Source organism: Archocentrus centrarchus, chromosome 21 (assembly GCF_007364275.1).
Source record: "Archocentrus centrarchus isolate MPI-CPG fArcCen1 chromosome 21, fArcCen1, whole genome shotgun sequence".
NCBI classification, from domain to species: domain Eukaryota; kingdom Metazoa; phylum Chordata; class Actinopteri; order Cichliformes; family Cichlidae; genus Archocentrus; species Archocentrus centrarchus.
The window spans coordinates 15437366-15453500 of NC_044366.1; the positions used below are offsets into that span (position 1 = coordinate 15437366).

The 16135-nt window shown below is 40.9% G+C and overlaps 1 protein-coding gene across 1 annotated transcript; it reads right to left on the reverse strand.

The window, feature by feature from the left end:
* Positions 1–745: 745 nt before the first annotated feature.
* Positions 746–15126, reverse strand: zgc:162707 (UPF0524 protein C3orf70 homolog B). The gene is given in 6 exon segments (XM_030758181.1): positions 746–2978; positions 2981–3025; positions 3028–3084; positions 3087–3157; positions 3238–3250; positions 14614–15126. Coding segments are annotated over 6 exon segments (876 nt in total). The 5' UTR covers positions 14798–15126; the 3' UTR covers positions 746–2472.
* Between the last annotated feature and the right edge of the window lie 1009 nt (positions 15127–16135).

Below are 16135 nucleotides of genomic sequence, written 5' to 3' on the forward strand. Positions count from 1 at the left end.
ACTCTATGCTGTCTGCTCTCCAGCATTCAATTCCACTCTTCTCCTCTTCATCTTCGAGCAGAATAGTGAATGTACATTTATATAAACTGATTAGCATTTCATCCAAGCTTTGGTTTTCTCCTTCTGCACTTGCCGAGTACAAAGGATCGATAGACACAATGCAAGGGGAAAAAGCAGCGTGGAGAAATCAATCTCGGTTTGCAGTCAAGGTGAGAAAGATGCTTGCATGGTCTCATAAAATCTGCTGCTAGACGAAGTGTGGAGAAGACTGTCTGTGACAGAGGCCCAGAGGACATGGGGGGGGCTCTGTCTCCATTGCTGGTGTGGATCAGCAGGAAAAAGCTCAGTGTTTTCTATGTTACATAAAGCTGAAGCAAAGATCATCTTTTAATTGTGTCCAGTCTGACGTCTTCCACTGCAACCTTCTCCTGATGCTCCCCCCCCAAAAAAGTTTCTGTGTCAGTGCAGCACGAAGTAATTAAAGCTTTCAAAGGAAGGAATGTAAGATACATACCTCAAGACATTTCAGATCAGACATCCACAGCTGAAGTAGTGACTAAATTTGAGTGCATCTCTCACTTTACTTTTCTTTTTTTTTTTTTTTTACCCACTCCAACTCTGGAGCACATTAGTCATCTGTGTGTCGTGTGGAGGACGATTGAGTGCATTTCAAAACAGCTTTCAATTTTCTTTTTACAGAGGATGTTCACGCTGTCCGTAACAGATGAACCGGGAGAGAAAAAAGTGAGTTTCATTAAGATTTATTCATATGAAAATAATAATATAACAAGAATAAGAACGCAACGCATTTTTTTAAACTGCATTAAGAGGGACTGTGCTCAGTGTAAAGTCAAGGGCTGTCCCTGAATAAAACACCTTATTTTAATAACTAATACAGGGTTTCTCTGTTCATTGATAGCATTTTTTTTAATTGGATTTTGACATGAGGAATTCTGCAAGTGAATGCAGCCATGCAAATGACTTCTTTTTTATTTTTATTTTAACATCTAGTGCTCATTACATTGCAGCCATAAATATTTGTGATAACTGTAGTGATTTTTGCTGATAACTCTCCAGAAAATAACTTTTTTAAGCATTAAAATAAAAGACCCCACCTAGCTTCATTTTACTACCTGACTAATGAGCTACTCGTTTCTTATGTCAATCACAACATTACAACAGGTATTCAGCTTCCTATCTCACACTGTAATCTCTTTTAAACGTGACCTACTAGTCTAACATGAGCATCATCCCCAGAACCCCCCTTTTGGTCGTCATGACATTTCACTCTCAAAAGTCCCCAAACTAACAATGTAGGGTTATCATTATTATTATTATATAAGATTATAAATTAAATGTTTCCTCAGCATTATTCGTTCACTTCCCTCCTACTTCTGTCACTGCAGCTATGCCAGAGATGCATCTGTGCTATTAAATTTCTTGGCTGCGAATGGAGGTCAGTGCAAGTCGTGTTTTGTTTAACGGGACTGGTGTTCAGTTCAGCTTGACCAGAAAAGGTGGTCAGAAGAATTTTCTGTAACGGCTGAGATATTCTTTTTAGAAGGTATAAGGGTATCCTTGGTCCTCACTGGCAGGTTCAGTATAGGAATGTGCTTCTCTGTAATCCTTGATTGTCAAACACTGACTTACCTACCCTCCTGCCCGTGATGGTGTCAGTAAAGTGCAGACAAACTGTGGGCCACAAATCTTTTTAATAATGCGATAAAAGCAAGTGTGCCTGCTCTGAGCAGCTCAGAGCTGAGTAATTAAGGGGTTAAAAGGCCAATGTGCTTTAGGCCCATGAGAGGTAGCTGGCCTTGTAGTTATTACGCTGAAGAGTAGGAATTACTAATGTGTGTGGGTGGAGCCAATGACCAGAGAACAAGGGATGGCATGCTTATCTGCCACTCGAATGCTGAATTGGACCAAAGTCTGACAGGCTGACGACTGGAGACCACAATAATTACCTAACTGCTCATTATCATCATGAAACATACTCATACCACCTTAGTTCATACATAATTTAGCTCCAGTAATATTTACCTAAAGAGAAGTGTCACAAAAAGTGTCCCCCATGTTTTCTTATTTCCTCTGACGTGCACCTACTCTAGATCCTTTTTGTATTTTTGATTTTTCACCACACAACCATGTACAGGAGGTCTTTTTGGTCCACTGTGCATGTACTTGATATTCTTGTGCTTCTGCCTTTACTGTAATAAGTTCAGCAAATTCAATCCGTGCAGAGGATGTGGGCAGAGGAGTGGCTGTTGAGATTGTAGTGCGCAGTCCTCGGCAACCTGCAGGAAAACAATTTCATCCCAAAACAACCCGGCGAAGCCCTGCTGAAGCGTTAGAGAGGGGTTTGTTTCCTACTGGTCCATATATAATAAATCCTCGAGAGTTATTCTCAATAATAAGCTTCTGCTCAGTAGATCTTCCTCATAGATCATTTCCATGTCAATGCCATGTTGGTTACACAGTTGTTTCAATCTTTTCGATGATCTCTATCATAGACTTGGACGGAGAGAGCAGAGAACAGTCATCCTGATCCCAGAGGCTCCCAGGGCTGGAGTTTCCATCTGTGCTCAACTCGTCATCCTCCTCCACCTCGCTCTCCTCCTCACAGGACTCCAGATAGTGGAGACCAAGTGCGTTGATGCCAGAGTCCTCGGAGCTGGATGGAGAAGAACAGTGGTCCATTTTGGGGCCTTTTATCTTATCCACTGGTGAGGGATGTTTGTGTTCACCGTACACTTGCTGGACCTGCTGCACGGGTGCAGGTTCGTGTTGGGTTGACGGCATCGGTTTGGGTGGCTGCTGAGCCTGGCTGGGATTTTGTGGCATCGGAGGTGTAGCTGGAACAGGTGGGGGAGGGGTAGGTGGACGAGGAGGCTCTGGTAAAGGAGGCGGGGGGCGCTGCACGTAGCACATCTTCCCATTGATGCGTTTGACAATGTAGTCATCCACAAACAGGTCGCAATGACGCAGTACTTGGGAGATTCCAGGTGAGGTGGGGACTTAAAGCAGGGGCAAGTTTCAGGAAGCGCTCAGCCAGAGAGACAGACAGGTCCATGGTGCTGCTGCACTCTGAGCCACAGGCGGCACGGTTGTGCTGGGCAGCTGGCACACATTGGTCATGGCTGGTACACATATTTGCCTAAAGAGGAAAAAAAAAAACAGAAAAAAATAAATGCAATTACATCATTTGTATTTTACAACAACAACTCTACTGCCTACTTGTATGACAGAGCTGTTGCACAGAGTGACAAACCCACACAAAATTATCCCCTAACCACTCAACTCTAAAGAGTGTTGTAGCATTTTTGAGCTAATTGTTTGGTCTCCAGGCCCACAACTTCACTGTTTACTCCCACCTCTCTCATCTACATATCTCATTAGTAGGCAGCTGTTTTCAGGAAAAAAAAATGAAAGAAAGAAAAACTCTTCAAACCCACTACACTACCTGCCAAACACCAGACAACAGAAAGACAAAGTCAACAGCTAAATGGTGTGTTGATGGCTTACATGTTTTCCACAAGAGATGGTTAAAAGGAGAAAGAATAGATTTATTATGATGATCAGAAAGTAAGAAACACGTGTCAATCACAGCTACTGTTGCCCTGTGGAATACACCACTGTTTGAACGTTCACCATGTCTACTTAAAAGGCAATTAAATGCCATTATAGAATATTAAAAAAACTAAATTTAGCTTTATGTTGATATGCTCTGCAAAATATGAAGATATATACAGTATTTGCAACCCTACTTCTTTACATTTTGCTAGGAAAAGGGAAAATAGGTGCACTGATTTATTGACATGCGCAAACATACATGGAAATACGGTATATAAGGCAATAGCAGAGTTTGTACATGTATATCTATGTTTTATAATAATAATATGTTACACATGTTTCTCTTAGCCTTAAATGGAGGCACAATTTTTCAGTCAGATGACTGTAACCATTCATCTTCCTATTCTTAGGAGTAATTTTTGTCATGTCCTGGGCCGTTGGCCCAGCGTTTTGTGTTAGTTTATTTCCTGAGTGTGTCCTCCCAGTAGGTTGATGTCTTGTGTTCCTAGTGTTGTGATATGTCTGCGTCTCTGTCCTGAGTCTGTGCCTGTTCCCCGTGTTTAGTCAGTATGTTCCTTGGTTTGTCACTTCCTGTTTATTTTGACAGTCTGGTTTTCCTGTGCTTTGTGTTCAGCTTGCTTCCCCTGTGTAATTAGTTTCATTTGCCTCACCTGTTGTTCCCTGCTGTTTCCTCTTGCCCTGATTACCCAGTGGTATTTAAGCCCTCAGTTTTCATTTGTTCTCTGTCGCGTCGTTGATGTTGTGTGCCCGTGTGTTCCCTGTGTTTGCCCGTCGTCTCCCTTCCAAGATTTTTGTATTTGTTTTTCCCCTGCTTAAATAAATCCCTTTTAAGTTACGCTGACTTCTGGAGTCCTTCGTGTCAGCCATTCCTCGCCTGTTCCTCCCCGGCCATGACAATTTTGACATAGCAAAGCATTTTATGCTGCCAAAGTCAAAAATACCTTTCTTCCCACAAACACCTGCAATGAAACAGCAACCAGCATGAAATATGGTTTAAACTTTAGGCCATTGAGAGCAGAGCAGAAATCATTTCTGACCCTTCAATACTGATGAAAGACTCATACTTCAAATATAACAAATAACAGGGTTTGGGTGTACAACAATATTTACAGCTAAAAAAATAATCATGACATAATGTAATTACAAAAGTGTTGCATATAGATCCTCCGTCCAGTAAGTGCTATTTTTTCTGCAAAGTGATTATATTTATACAGACTTTTTTTTTCTAAGACTCTAAGCCATGCCATTTAAAGTTCTGCTGGTAATAGTTCAAAATAACTGCTACCAGATATTACTCATTGTTTGCAGCCCACCGCCTCCAACTCTGAGCTGTGCTGCCTGAATATTGTAGTTCAGATGTGTGTTTAACTGGCTCCCAGGAGAGACAGAGAGAAACTACAGAAGATGACAAGCCTACGCATCACTTCCTCTCATGGTGTGTCCTTGTCTTTTGTTTTAGTGGGTGGCGGGTTCCATTCAATCAAACTCTTATCCTGGGCTACACTGAAAACATCAAACTGCTTCAAATTAGGGAGGAGGCCATCTTTTGTTTTGATGAATGAACAAAGTGAGTTTTCAATGCTGAAGAGAGTTTTTTTTTAAAAAAAAAAAGCACACACAATGTTAACAGAGTGTTGTGGAGTAACTCACGTGACCACCTCACTATTAAATTAAACAACACTGTATCACCCACGCATTTGAGGCGTTTAAAAGAGGATGTGGCTGAATCTTTATGTCTGCAGACTTTGTAAATATTGTTAACATCAAACACAAGAGCTAATATTGTTGCAGACAAAAGCGGGATAGAGTAGCTGTTCTGCTTAATGAGAGAAACTCAATGGTCCATGTTCAGACTGAGATGAGCCCATTCAGGCAGACTAGAAAGCAGCAACAAACGAGAGCTAAAGCTGTAGAAGGAGATGTGTTGACATTTTGTTTTTTAGCATATTACATCTAATTGCATTCATCCATCTGGAGTTTCAAATAACATGAGCAATACTAGGAGACAGGCAGATGCACAGTCAGACAACAAAACAGACAGACATATGGAGCTAACACTACACCAACACTGGTTGTCCTCAGCAGCCCTGCAGAAGGAACACAGCACGTCTGTAAATTTACAAGGTGTCTGCACTTTCTTAGAAATATCACTGTTTCTGTGAGCCCCGGAGGACAGTACGGTATGTGTGATAAATCTCACTTACAATAATGTGGCAAAAAATGAGAAGAGAATCTTTATGTAGGGGGAAAAAACAAGTTTCTGTTTTCTAATACTGGGACTGTGTACTGTATGCAATAAAGAGGAGGTTGCAAGCTAGTAAACAATTATAATGCATATACAAATGCTTAAAAATGGTCCTCATTCTAATCATTCTTTAATTACCAGCACGTAAACAAACAGGAACAAAAATGAGACTTTCTCTGGATTTCTCGGTTCCTTAGAACAGGTTGTATGCTTAAAATAAATGAAAGAGCTGGGCCAGATTTTTGGGAAACCCCCCAAAGGACTCCACAAGGAAGGAAGCATTCAACGCAAGCTGACATTTACTTAGAAATGAAGTCAGTAATGTCAAGAACACAGAAAGAAAAACTCAAAATAAGGTTTAAAAGAAACGACATCGGCAGGGCATTCGATACATTAGCTTACCGTAGCTTGTAACCTCAATGAATCACTTGTTGAATTGCTTATTAAAGTCCAACAGTGAAAACTCGAGTCATCTTAGTGTTTTGAAGCCAGACACAACGAGTGAGGGGCTAATCGAACTGGGAAACACTGCGCACTCATACAGTAACAACCACAAGGTCATCTATTTTAATTCAACATTGGCATAAATGACTTTTCAGATCTGGAAACTGCATTCAAAAAACTGTGGATAATGTCCGCTGATTATTTCAAAATCCAGGGCTTATCTAGCTGGTAATTACACTTTTAAATATAAAGTAGCATATGATATGAGATAAAGTATAAAAGATAAAATGTTTGCAAGGACACTTCACGGGGAAATTTTAGTTTAAAATTACTCAGCCAAATATTTCACCTGTCTTCTATTTAAAGTGTATAAGTATCAATTTGAAGTACCAATGTCCAACATAGCTATAAAAAAAAAGATGGAAATTAGTGTTTTAAATAGATTGTATAGACCAACACTGTAATAGTACACTGTCTTGTAAACATCTTGTATATACTTGTAAACACAAGATGGTTAATACAAGGTTTGGCCTCCTCTGAATGTGATTCAAGAACTGCACATGTACTGCACAGTTGTTTTGATCAGTCATTGAGGAACTGCTCTCCTCGAGTGCAGCCTGTAGCTGTGCAGTCATTGGTTGTGGTTGCCTCTGATGAGCATTTTCACCCAGCATATCTCAGGCATGTTCAATAGGAGACAGATGTGGATAAATGGATATGCTCCTGATTCATAAAGGCCTGATCTACTACTGGCAGTGTGGGGGTGGGCACTGTATGAGGTACTAAGATGAGGTTGGAGCACCTCATCTTAGTACACTTAGTACATCTTAGTACATCTTAGTACCTCCATCCAGATTTCTAACTCAGATTTCCGTCAGAACAATCAGATCAGAGATGGTGCTTGGCATCCAGCACACCAACAGCTCGGTTAAATTCAGTCAGTGGCGGGATGGTGGCATTAATGGCAATGTTGCGCACGTACTAATTTTTTTTTTTTTTTTGTCTTCTGAGACCACTGGCTTGAAACTGCAGTAAATTGAACCAATTTTGAGGCGTACAAATGAGTTCATTTGTGTGGGTAAACAAATTACCAATCCCACCCCTGAATAAAACCAATCAACCGGAACTGAAAAGTACTCACAGAATGTGTTTGGGTTTTCTTAGAGATTAAAATGCTGTGCGATTGATAAAACTTACATTTCTCTTTTGACCGAAATAAATATTACACATAACAATAGCTTTAACAAATCCAGACTTATGAGGAAATGTAGGATTGTGATTTCCATCCAGCTACACTGTTCAGTGAGAACTGAATACCAATACCAACTTACAGACAAATGGCTGTCTGTGCAGCTTTATTGATATTGAGTTGTACTCTAGCCATGTGTTGCCCAGTGTGCTGCAGCCCTCGCATGACAACGTCACACGTCAGTTGTTAGGTGACCTCTGCATATGCTGCCCCTGCTCTGTGCATGTTTGTATTTCCATACTAACAAAGACCAGATGTCCCCACAAAGAAAGGACAATCAGCAACATTCACCATATGCTGTACAAACACCTGGTGCAAGATATTTTTAATTGAGAGATAAAGCAGAAATATTAAACTTTTATTTTGCAACTACAATACAGGAGTGTGTGGGCACGTAATACTGTTGCTCGCTGAGTGTTTAACAGTTTCTACATGACAACAGAATGAGAAGTGGAGTAATAACAAGACAGGCCTTAGCTACATGGGCAAAACTTTATACAATCAGCTCCTTGCTGTTTGTTGGGGATTTTGATGAGAATTAAAAAAAATATGGCTGTGTTATCCTTAAATAGGGAGGGTTTAAAGCTAAATCTGCCTGAAAATAATGGGAGGGAAAACATCTTTTGTCCTTTTTTGCCGTTTTGTGGTGTATTTTGTTGTTTCGGAGACACCCAGCCAAACAGACAACCTGATGCCACAAGAAATTTGTCCTGCTACAAATGAAGATTGACAGCATAAAAAAAACAGACAGCTGTAGCATCAACAGTGAATGTCAGATGGTTTCAGTCCTTCAGTGTCAAAGAATGGGAGCTTCTCGGCACAAACACAGGCGCACTGTTTTCCACTGACAGCAACCTCAGACGACCAGGCGCAGGCCATGTTGCACTTTGTGAAGGGAGAATGACTCTTTTCTCGACTGAAAAGCTTTTCATCACGTTACAATTAAACCCGGCTAAAAGCAACAAGTTCATCGGGGACTGATTAACAGCATCTAGGATATAAATGAGGTCATTAACTAAAGGAGATGTAAATAAGGCAATGAAGAATTAACAGATTTTCATTACAAAATTCTAATTATGAGAGCAGCTATTTGAATTTAAAAACAGAGAATGAACCTTCTCAAAGAGAAAAGTATCTAGAATATATACAACAACAAAAAAAACATCTTTAGATTATTGTGGTGATTATTTAGCTAAATAAAGTGTTGGAATCAGTACATAAAGAGTGGTATGTAAAGATGTAAAGTTATTTACAGTGAAGTTCAAGAGTTGAAGAGGTTAATAAGGAAGTGGAATAACAAGCAGCTTATCCCTTGGAGATACAGATTGCTCAGAGGAGGGAGCAGAGTACTCCTCTGCTACTGCACGTCTCCATCTTGCACGCCTCCTCTCTCTTGGGCCTGTAGCTGGCCGAGGGCTGCAAAGTCTGTTTTAATACAGGAGGTAGATTCTCTGGAAAATGCTGCCTGCAGCCCATCAGTTCCCTTCAATATCACTCTGCAAAAATTTCAACTCTTCCACCACCCTACCGGCTGCAGCTGGATTATTGTTGACAAGCTCAACATGTAGTCAGAATCACACACACATTATGTCATTTCGATATTGGCTCGTATCGAAGCTTCAGCAGAGAATGAGTCATTAACATCCCCCTCAGTTTGATATTTTGCATGTTTGAGTTGAAGCCAAAAGGCTTTATTGTAGCCTACTGAATGCCACATACCAGTTCAGAGCAGCATGTTGGCAAAACCCACCGAACAAAAACAATTATTTTAGCAGATTGTTATCATTCCTCATCAGCTGCTGCACCCAGTTGGTCAGCAGATACGACGGGCTCCTGCATTTGCTGCTCTTTGTGTTTAAATCTGGTCAACAAAGGGCCTGCACTAAGGGGAAACAACATAAGTTTCAGGTTTCAGGGAAGAGGACGGTCTGACCCAGCATCATGTGAAACTCCTTTCCTGCTTCCTGTTTCATACCTCCAGAGGCAGCCACTTGGAAATCCACTGTTTAGTCTGTAGCTATAATGAAAAACTCTTGACTGTGTCCCTGTGTACACAAAACAGTACACCACTGAAGAGTACTCCACTGATTTAGCACTGCACTCCTTTAACACTTTTTTTTTAAATTCCATGAATACTTCTTTGTGGTCAGCGCAGCCATGACAGTTTGGTTAGAGATTCAAGTGTGCTGTGCAGGTAGCAGATAATATAGCCACATGCAGCTATAAGGAGCAGGTTACAGATGTCTGTCAAGCTCACTTCTTTTCAACTGCACACCCCCAGCCTGCACTGACTCAGGCCTTCTCCAAGCCACAAAGACTTCAATTTTTTTTTTACCTCTACATTAGTGCTCTCCCAAATATATAACCACACATTGATGTTTAAAATTACTGGAATGCCCTTTTAGGACTCATTTTGTCCATTAAAAGAGATCCTGTTCACTCCTGACAACAATGGCCAAGAATTGATCTTTTAAACAATCTGTAATGATCTTATGAAGTCTGTGTACACCAACAGTGATCCATTGATGCTGCACTGACCAATGAGTAAAATGCACCATTGTTATAGCAGACATTTTGAGTTGTCACAGCGGGAAAAAACATAGACTGTATGTAAAAGATGCAGACAGCCACCATGATGTCACTCCCTTTGTTAGTGAAGTGCCACACACAGAATAAGGGATGGTGGAGACTGTAATTTATAAGGTAACCATCATGTTGTTATCGGTAAGATGTGAAACCATAGATATTAGTTTCTAGAGACCATAAAATCATAAGGAAAGTGTTTACTGAGGTCGTAGGTCAAGTGAGTAGTAGGGTAATTTTCCTTACAATCTAACCAGGGGAGTTACCACCTGCTGGCCATTAATCAGCTTCAATTTACAGACCCAGAACAATCCATAGGAACTAATAACAGGGCTCTGCTATGCTTCACTGTTCCAGCAAGCCATTATAGAAACAATGAGCCAGGATGATCAATGCACCTGAAAGAGCTAAACAAATTTCAGCTATTGGTAATTTTATTATTTACAATAGACTTGTCAAACTATCTTGTTAATGAAAAAGGCAATTGTTTTTTCCCTTGTGTCTTACAAATCAGAGGAATGTAACAAAAATTAATGATCATGACCATCTGAAAAATAATGTGTGGAAGCATATTGGATTTCATGACAAAATATGACCCCCCCCCCCCCCCCCCCCCCCCAAAAAAAAAAAAAACTGAGGTTGTTTCTTGCCCTTTCAAAGCACATTACAACAAATCTGCCACCTGAAAGTGCAATTTGAATCAGTTTAAAAAAAATAAAAGACATGTCAATGCTTTCCTCTGCAAATATGTATTCTAAAGTTTGGCTCCAAGTTTCAGTCTAAAGGAAGGGATCACATTTCTTTCCAGCATTGGAACCTTGATGGAAAAACCATTAGACAGAGAAGTAAAAGCTGCTCTGTCTTCTAGAGCCTCCAACTGCACCTGATTGGACGAATGCCTCTTGAGTGCTGTCTGCTCCTGTAATTAAAATCGAAAGCAGCATGGAGGCTAGTTTCCAAACTTTCCCATATATATAACAAAACAGTTTGTCAAACTGTGTTTCTAGCAAACATTTGAGGGGAGAAAATCTATGAATCCTTCTTCATTTTAGATCAAAAACAGATAGTTTAAAGTCTTTAGGAATTTCCAGAGGTCCCTGATTTGAATAAGGTAGCCAAAAACTCTATTTTATGCAAAGAAGGAGCAGGAAATTTGAAGCCCTTTGCAAAATGCAAAGCAGAATGGACAACAAATGAGTGTGGAAATGATGAATCCTGTGGACATCATGGCTATCAGTTCTTACTAATCAAGCAAGGACACATGTTTTGTGATTTCTAGGACAGTGATTCTTATGGGATGCCAGTAACACAAACAGTGAATGTGGTTTCGAGACAGACTTGAGAAAATCTAAATCTATCCATTAAAACAAACGCTCAAACTTGCAGAACTTTTGCGCTGCTCTGCTTCCATCACTGATACACCATCATTTAAAGCGACTGAAGAGCTATGGGACCCAAACATGAACAATCAATCAAAAACATCCCCTCAGGTCTGCGCTGACAATGTATTGATCCCTTTATAACCGGTGAAGCTTTTTACAATTTCAGCACTGCTGTAAATTTTGAAGTGGTCACCATCATCAGTCAATACAGTGCAGGGCTATATCCAATAAACCTCTGTATTTCCCTTTAGAAATACTTGCGATGAGATGAGACGGATGAGACTGCAGAGGGAGCCTGACAGAAAGATCACATTTTCTTGTATCTACAAGTTTGAAATTAGTCCTGGCAGAGTACAAGCAGACTGACAAGACTGTTCAGGACTCATTACAGACTCTGTTAGGCTTTCTTAATGAGTAATTCATTGCTCTGCTTGGTAATTCAGTTCTTAAAGCATAAAGTGAGAGAAGTGAGAGGACGAAAAAAAAAAAAAAGCATTCAGACCAGGTGGTTTCAGTGCTGCTGTGAGCAAAAAGCTCTCATCAGACATGACATATTGGCGGTGACACTAAACACAGCTAATTACTGCTAATGAGAGGCTTGGACTGATGTTGTCACCAGCTGGGAACACTGCCTCCACCTACATCCAGTTCTACTTTCCCCCAATTTTATTTTAATTTTTTGCCAAAAGTTTCAAAAACTAAATGGAAAATACTGGAAGACCATCCAACATATTTCTCCTGTGCTACCCTGCAGACATGATGTGAGTCCTGTGAGTGTTGAAACTGTAAGAAAGGTGAACAACTGGACATGTTCAGTTTGCAGCAAGTACATAAAAATAGAAGAAGCCAGGCATGAAGTCACAGGTAATCATCCCATGCTGCTCTACAGGTGAGATAATGGACATAATTTTAGTTTGTGAATTTTAGTGCTGAGCCGAGTCTTCATACACAGTGACCTTTTGTATTTGTTTTGCCGGGAACCTATTAAAAATGTAATTAAAAAGGCAGCCTAGCAAGACTCCCTGTGGTGAATGCACAATTATCAGCTTCAGAACAAGTTTATACTCCAGGCGGCCGTCGCAGGCGCATTCAAAATGAAAACGTGATGAGATAAGGTTGTTACAACATTTCCTGCTTTTTCATCCAGATTTATTATGGATTTTCTAGAAAGAAGGGCGTGAGCCGAGCAGGGAGGCTTTGCAAAGGCGTGCTGTGCACGTCTCTCACTAGGTGCCCTGGTTCTGCCTGATTCAGCATTCTTAGCTGGTTTATTTTCACTGTGGTGCAAGGGGAACTTCTGAATTGCAGTGGAAAGACATGAGAAGGTGAGAAGCTCCACTAGGATATGCCTGGTTCTTTCTGCTATAAAGTAGCAAGTCTGAATTAAGACTGAAAGGGCTCTGTGTCCACTTTTGTGGCACACTTTCAGCAAGTGTGATGAATATTTCAAAACAGAAAGGAGGAGCAAGTCTGAATGTTTACAAATGATGTAACACTAAATGGGCTTCGCATGGAGTCATAAATATTGTACGTGACTTGTAACAAACGCTGAAAAGAATTCATCATTTTTCTGCCACATCTGATATTTCAAAACCGCCCGGCTCATTCTGGATGGAGGCGGGCGTCTAAATCCAACGATTACACGGCAAAGATTACAATGTGACTTGTGCAGTTGTACACTATAAGCTCCGATTGACTGGTGCAGGGTAGATGGTGATTGTGTTTTACACTGATCTGAGGATTTTCTAGGCAGCCAGAGATGGGGATAAATTAGGGCAGCACAAAGAGAGGGACATCCTGTCAGGTTCAGCCACGGCTATTGGGATTCTGTGGTGGTCTCGAAGTGTCAGGTCAGGAGAGGTTCAAATGGAGATAAAGAGTGTGGCGTACGCAGAAAGTAAAAAGAAAACTGGGCATGTGTGAGTGGAGCTGCAGCCCTGTACTTCATCCCCATTACAGTCAATGTAATAGTCAATACAAATGAAATTACTACAAGGCTTCTGAGTTCAGTGTTGTGGCTGAAGAATAGCAGCTGGAGTGCACAATACTGTGCGACCATGTGAGGAGGATTGTGGCCACAACATATTACAGGCTGGTGTCATATTCCATTTCTTGTTGTCAACAAATTAAATTTTTTTAGAGGAAAAAAATGAAAAAGTATTGGCGCATTCAGCCCTTCCAACAGTTTTCCCTGCTATATATCTTTAAAAATGGGTCACAAAGACAGCTGTGGCTCAGGAATTTTCACAGTTAAAGCGTAATACCAAAAACGAGAGTAGATAGTGGATTTAGTCTGGAACTATTTTCAGCAGAGGATTAATACATATTCTACTGCCCTAGTGAGTGTTAACAGCACCCACTGCCAATCTAATAAAAGAATGATGTGCTTCCAGTAGTTTTGGGACAGCAGCGGCACAGAGAAGTAAACTATTAGGCTATAGCTCCGTGGGGAACACTGAATTTACGGGACTTTTTATCAAAAAAAGAAGAAAAATACAGAATTCTCCTTAAAAGAGAAATGAAAGTGATGATTCAGGTTTGTGTCATCAGACTGTGTCAAACATCAGTTACACATAGCCTGAAAAACCAGTTTAAAAAAAAAACAAAACAGAGCTGAACAGTAGTAAATCTGAAATTTATGAATTGTTCAGCCTCCGTTGTCTAGACGACATAAACTATTCATACAGCAAGAGGGTCTGTTGGAAGGTTTAACTCCGATCAAACATAAATTGATGATGAAGTTTGGTCCTGATATTATTGGAGTGAATACAGTAAGGCTTAAAAAATGTAGACGGTATAGCAAACAAACGTGAAATATCATTTTCGACTGGAGCATCAAATGTTGCCCAGGCGCGTCTAAAAAAAACAGATTGATGCACGACCTTTAAATAATATGTGTCACATTATAACTTGTTAATCAAATAGAACTTACACATGGAGTTCATATCAGCTACATTCTGCCCATTTTTGGTCAGCGAAGGCATTAGTGCTTGTGTGGTCTTGACTAAACATGGACATATATCTACAAAATATCCTGCATATTTGCCAGCAGCGCCTTCGGTAACAGTGAGAATAATTTCTTTGAAATAAAAGCAGCTTATAAACCACAAACTTACAGTGACACCAGCCCAAGTGGCAGCACCAGTGCAGCTTGAAGCACTTCCCGTGACTGTGCGTAGCGCAAATGGAGAGTCCATCGCAAGGCAGGAAATCTGGTCTCCCCGCGCAGCTCTTGGCCAAAGCCTGCGCCTCGTCCAACTTCTCGCTCTTCGGACACTTATGTGCTCCCGAGGCGGCCATGCCAACATTTCCTGTATCAAAAAACAAAACAAAAAAAACAAAAAACAAAACCACGCACTCAGCCTCGTCTGAGTTAACTACAACATAAACGCCAGGGACCGAGCCGCTATCTACGGTCCACGCCGCCCTGAGAGCTTTTCAGCTGGAAAACAGACGCGAAACACGGCGGCTGGATCTGTGAATCCAAAGCAGCTCGGTTCATACAAAGGGTGGCAGCATATCCTGTAAAAGTCGAAGGGCGTCAGTCAAGCGAGGGGAGGGTGGGGGGTGGGGGGGTGCTCTCATATGCAAAGCCTCCCGTGATCGTGATCCGCACATTTCTCCATCCACCCCTCGCGTCGGGAAGCTCCTCTGTGCCCTGGTGACGCGCGTACGGAACAACGGCGCGCATCTGAACTTCATCACACAACGGGAGGAGTCCACAAACACAAAGCCAGCTGGTCTGCGCACTTCAAACAGACCCCCAGGCTTTCATCAGCCCCTCCAAAAACTTCAAAAGATCAACGTCTGGCTACGGAATTAATATATTCTGTAATTCACCTAAGAGTAGCGTTTTGATTAGTGTTTTTAATTCATAAAAGTCTGCTGCATAATGGAAGATCTTGTACTATTTATTCTTAACGCGTATGCGTGGCCGTGCATTAATTAAGCGGCTTTCAGAAATATTAAAAGAAATAATACAATGCACAATCCAGCTGCTCAGTGTGGAATCTTTTGCCGCTAGGTGGCAACCGGAACATCTGTTCAGTGCTGGACGTGGGATGGGATTTACTTGAGAGTGAGCCATTGATTTCTATAAAAGCAATTTAGAGCTGCGTGTCTCCCTCGACTCTCCTCTGTCACTGCTGCGGCTGAGTCAGCAGAAAACATGAAGCTAAGACACACACCGGCGGAAGAAACGCTTCCAGCTTTCTCCTCTGGACAAAATGATATGAAATCCCATAAATGCAATATCTGAACAAAGCGTCAGAAAGCGAAGTCAAATAAAAGCTAAAGTAAAACAAAAACAGTGCACAATGTGCTATTTTCACACAACTAGAACCATATAAATCACAACAGATCAATATCCGACTATGTAATGTCTTTATTGGAAGTCAGGTCATACTGAGCAGCATGATTAGTGATAATCAGTTTTTGTTTTACATTCAAATGTTACCCCTTTCTGTGTGATTATATTTTGGTAAACAATTTTAAAAACACAAGACTTAACTAAAGACATTTCACTCACATTTATTTAAGTGTTTTATTTTCACTGTAGAGCTTCATCTGCTCCACTACAAGAGCTGCAGTACATTCAAAGGCTGCACAGCCCGCTCGGTTCTGTTTTTCACTGTGGGA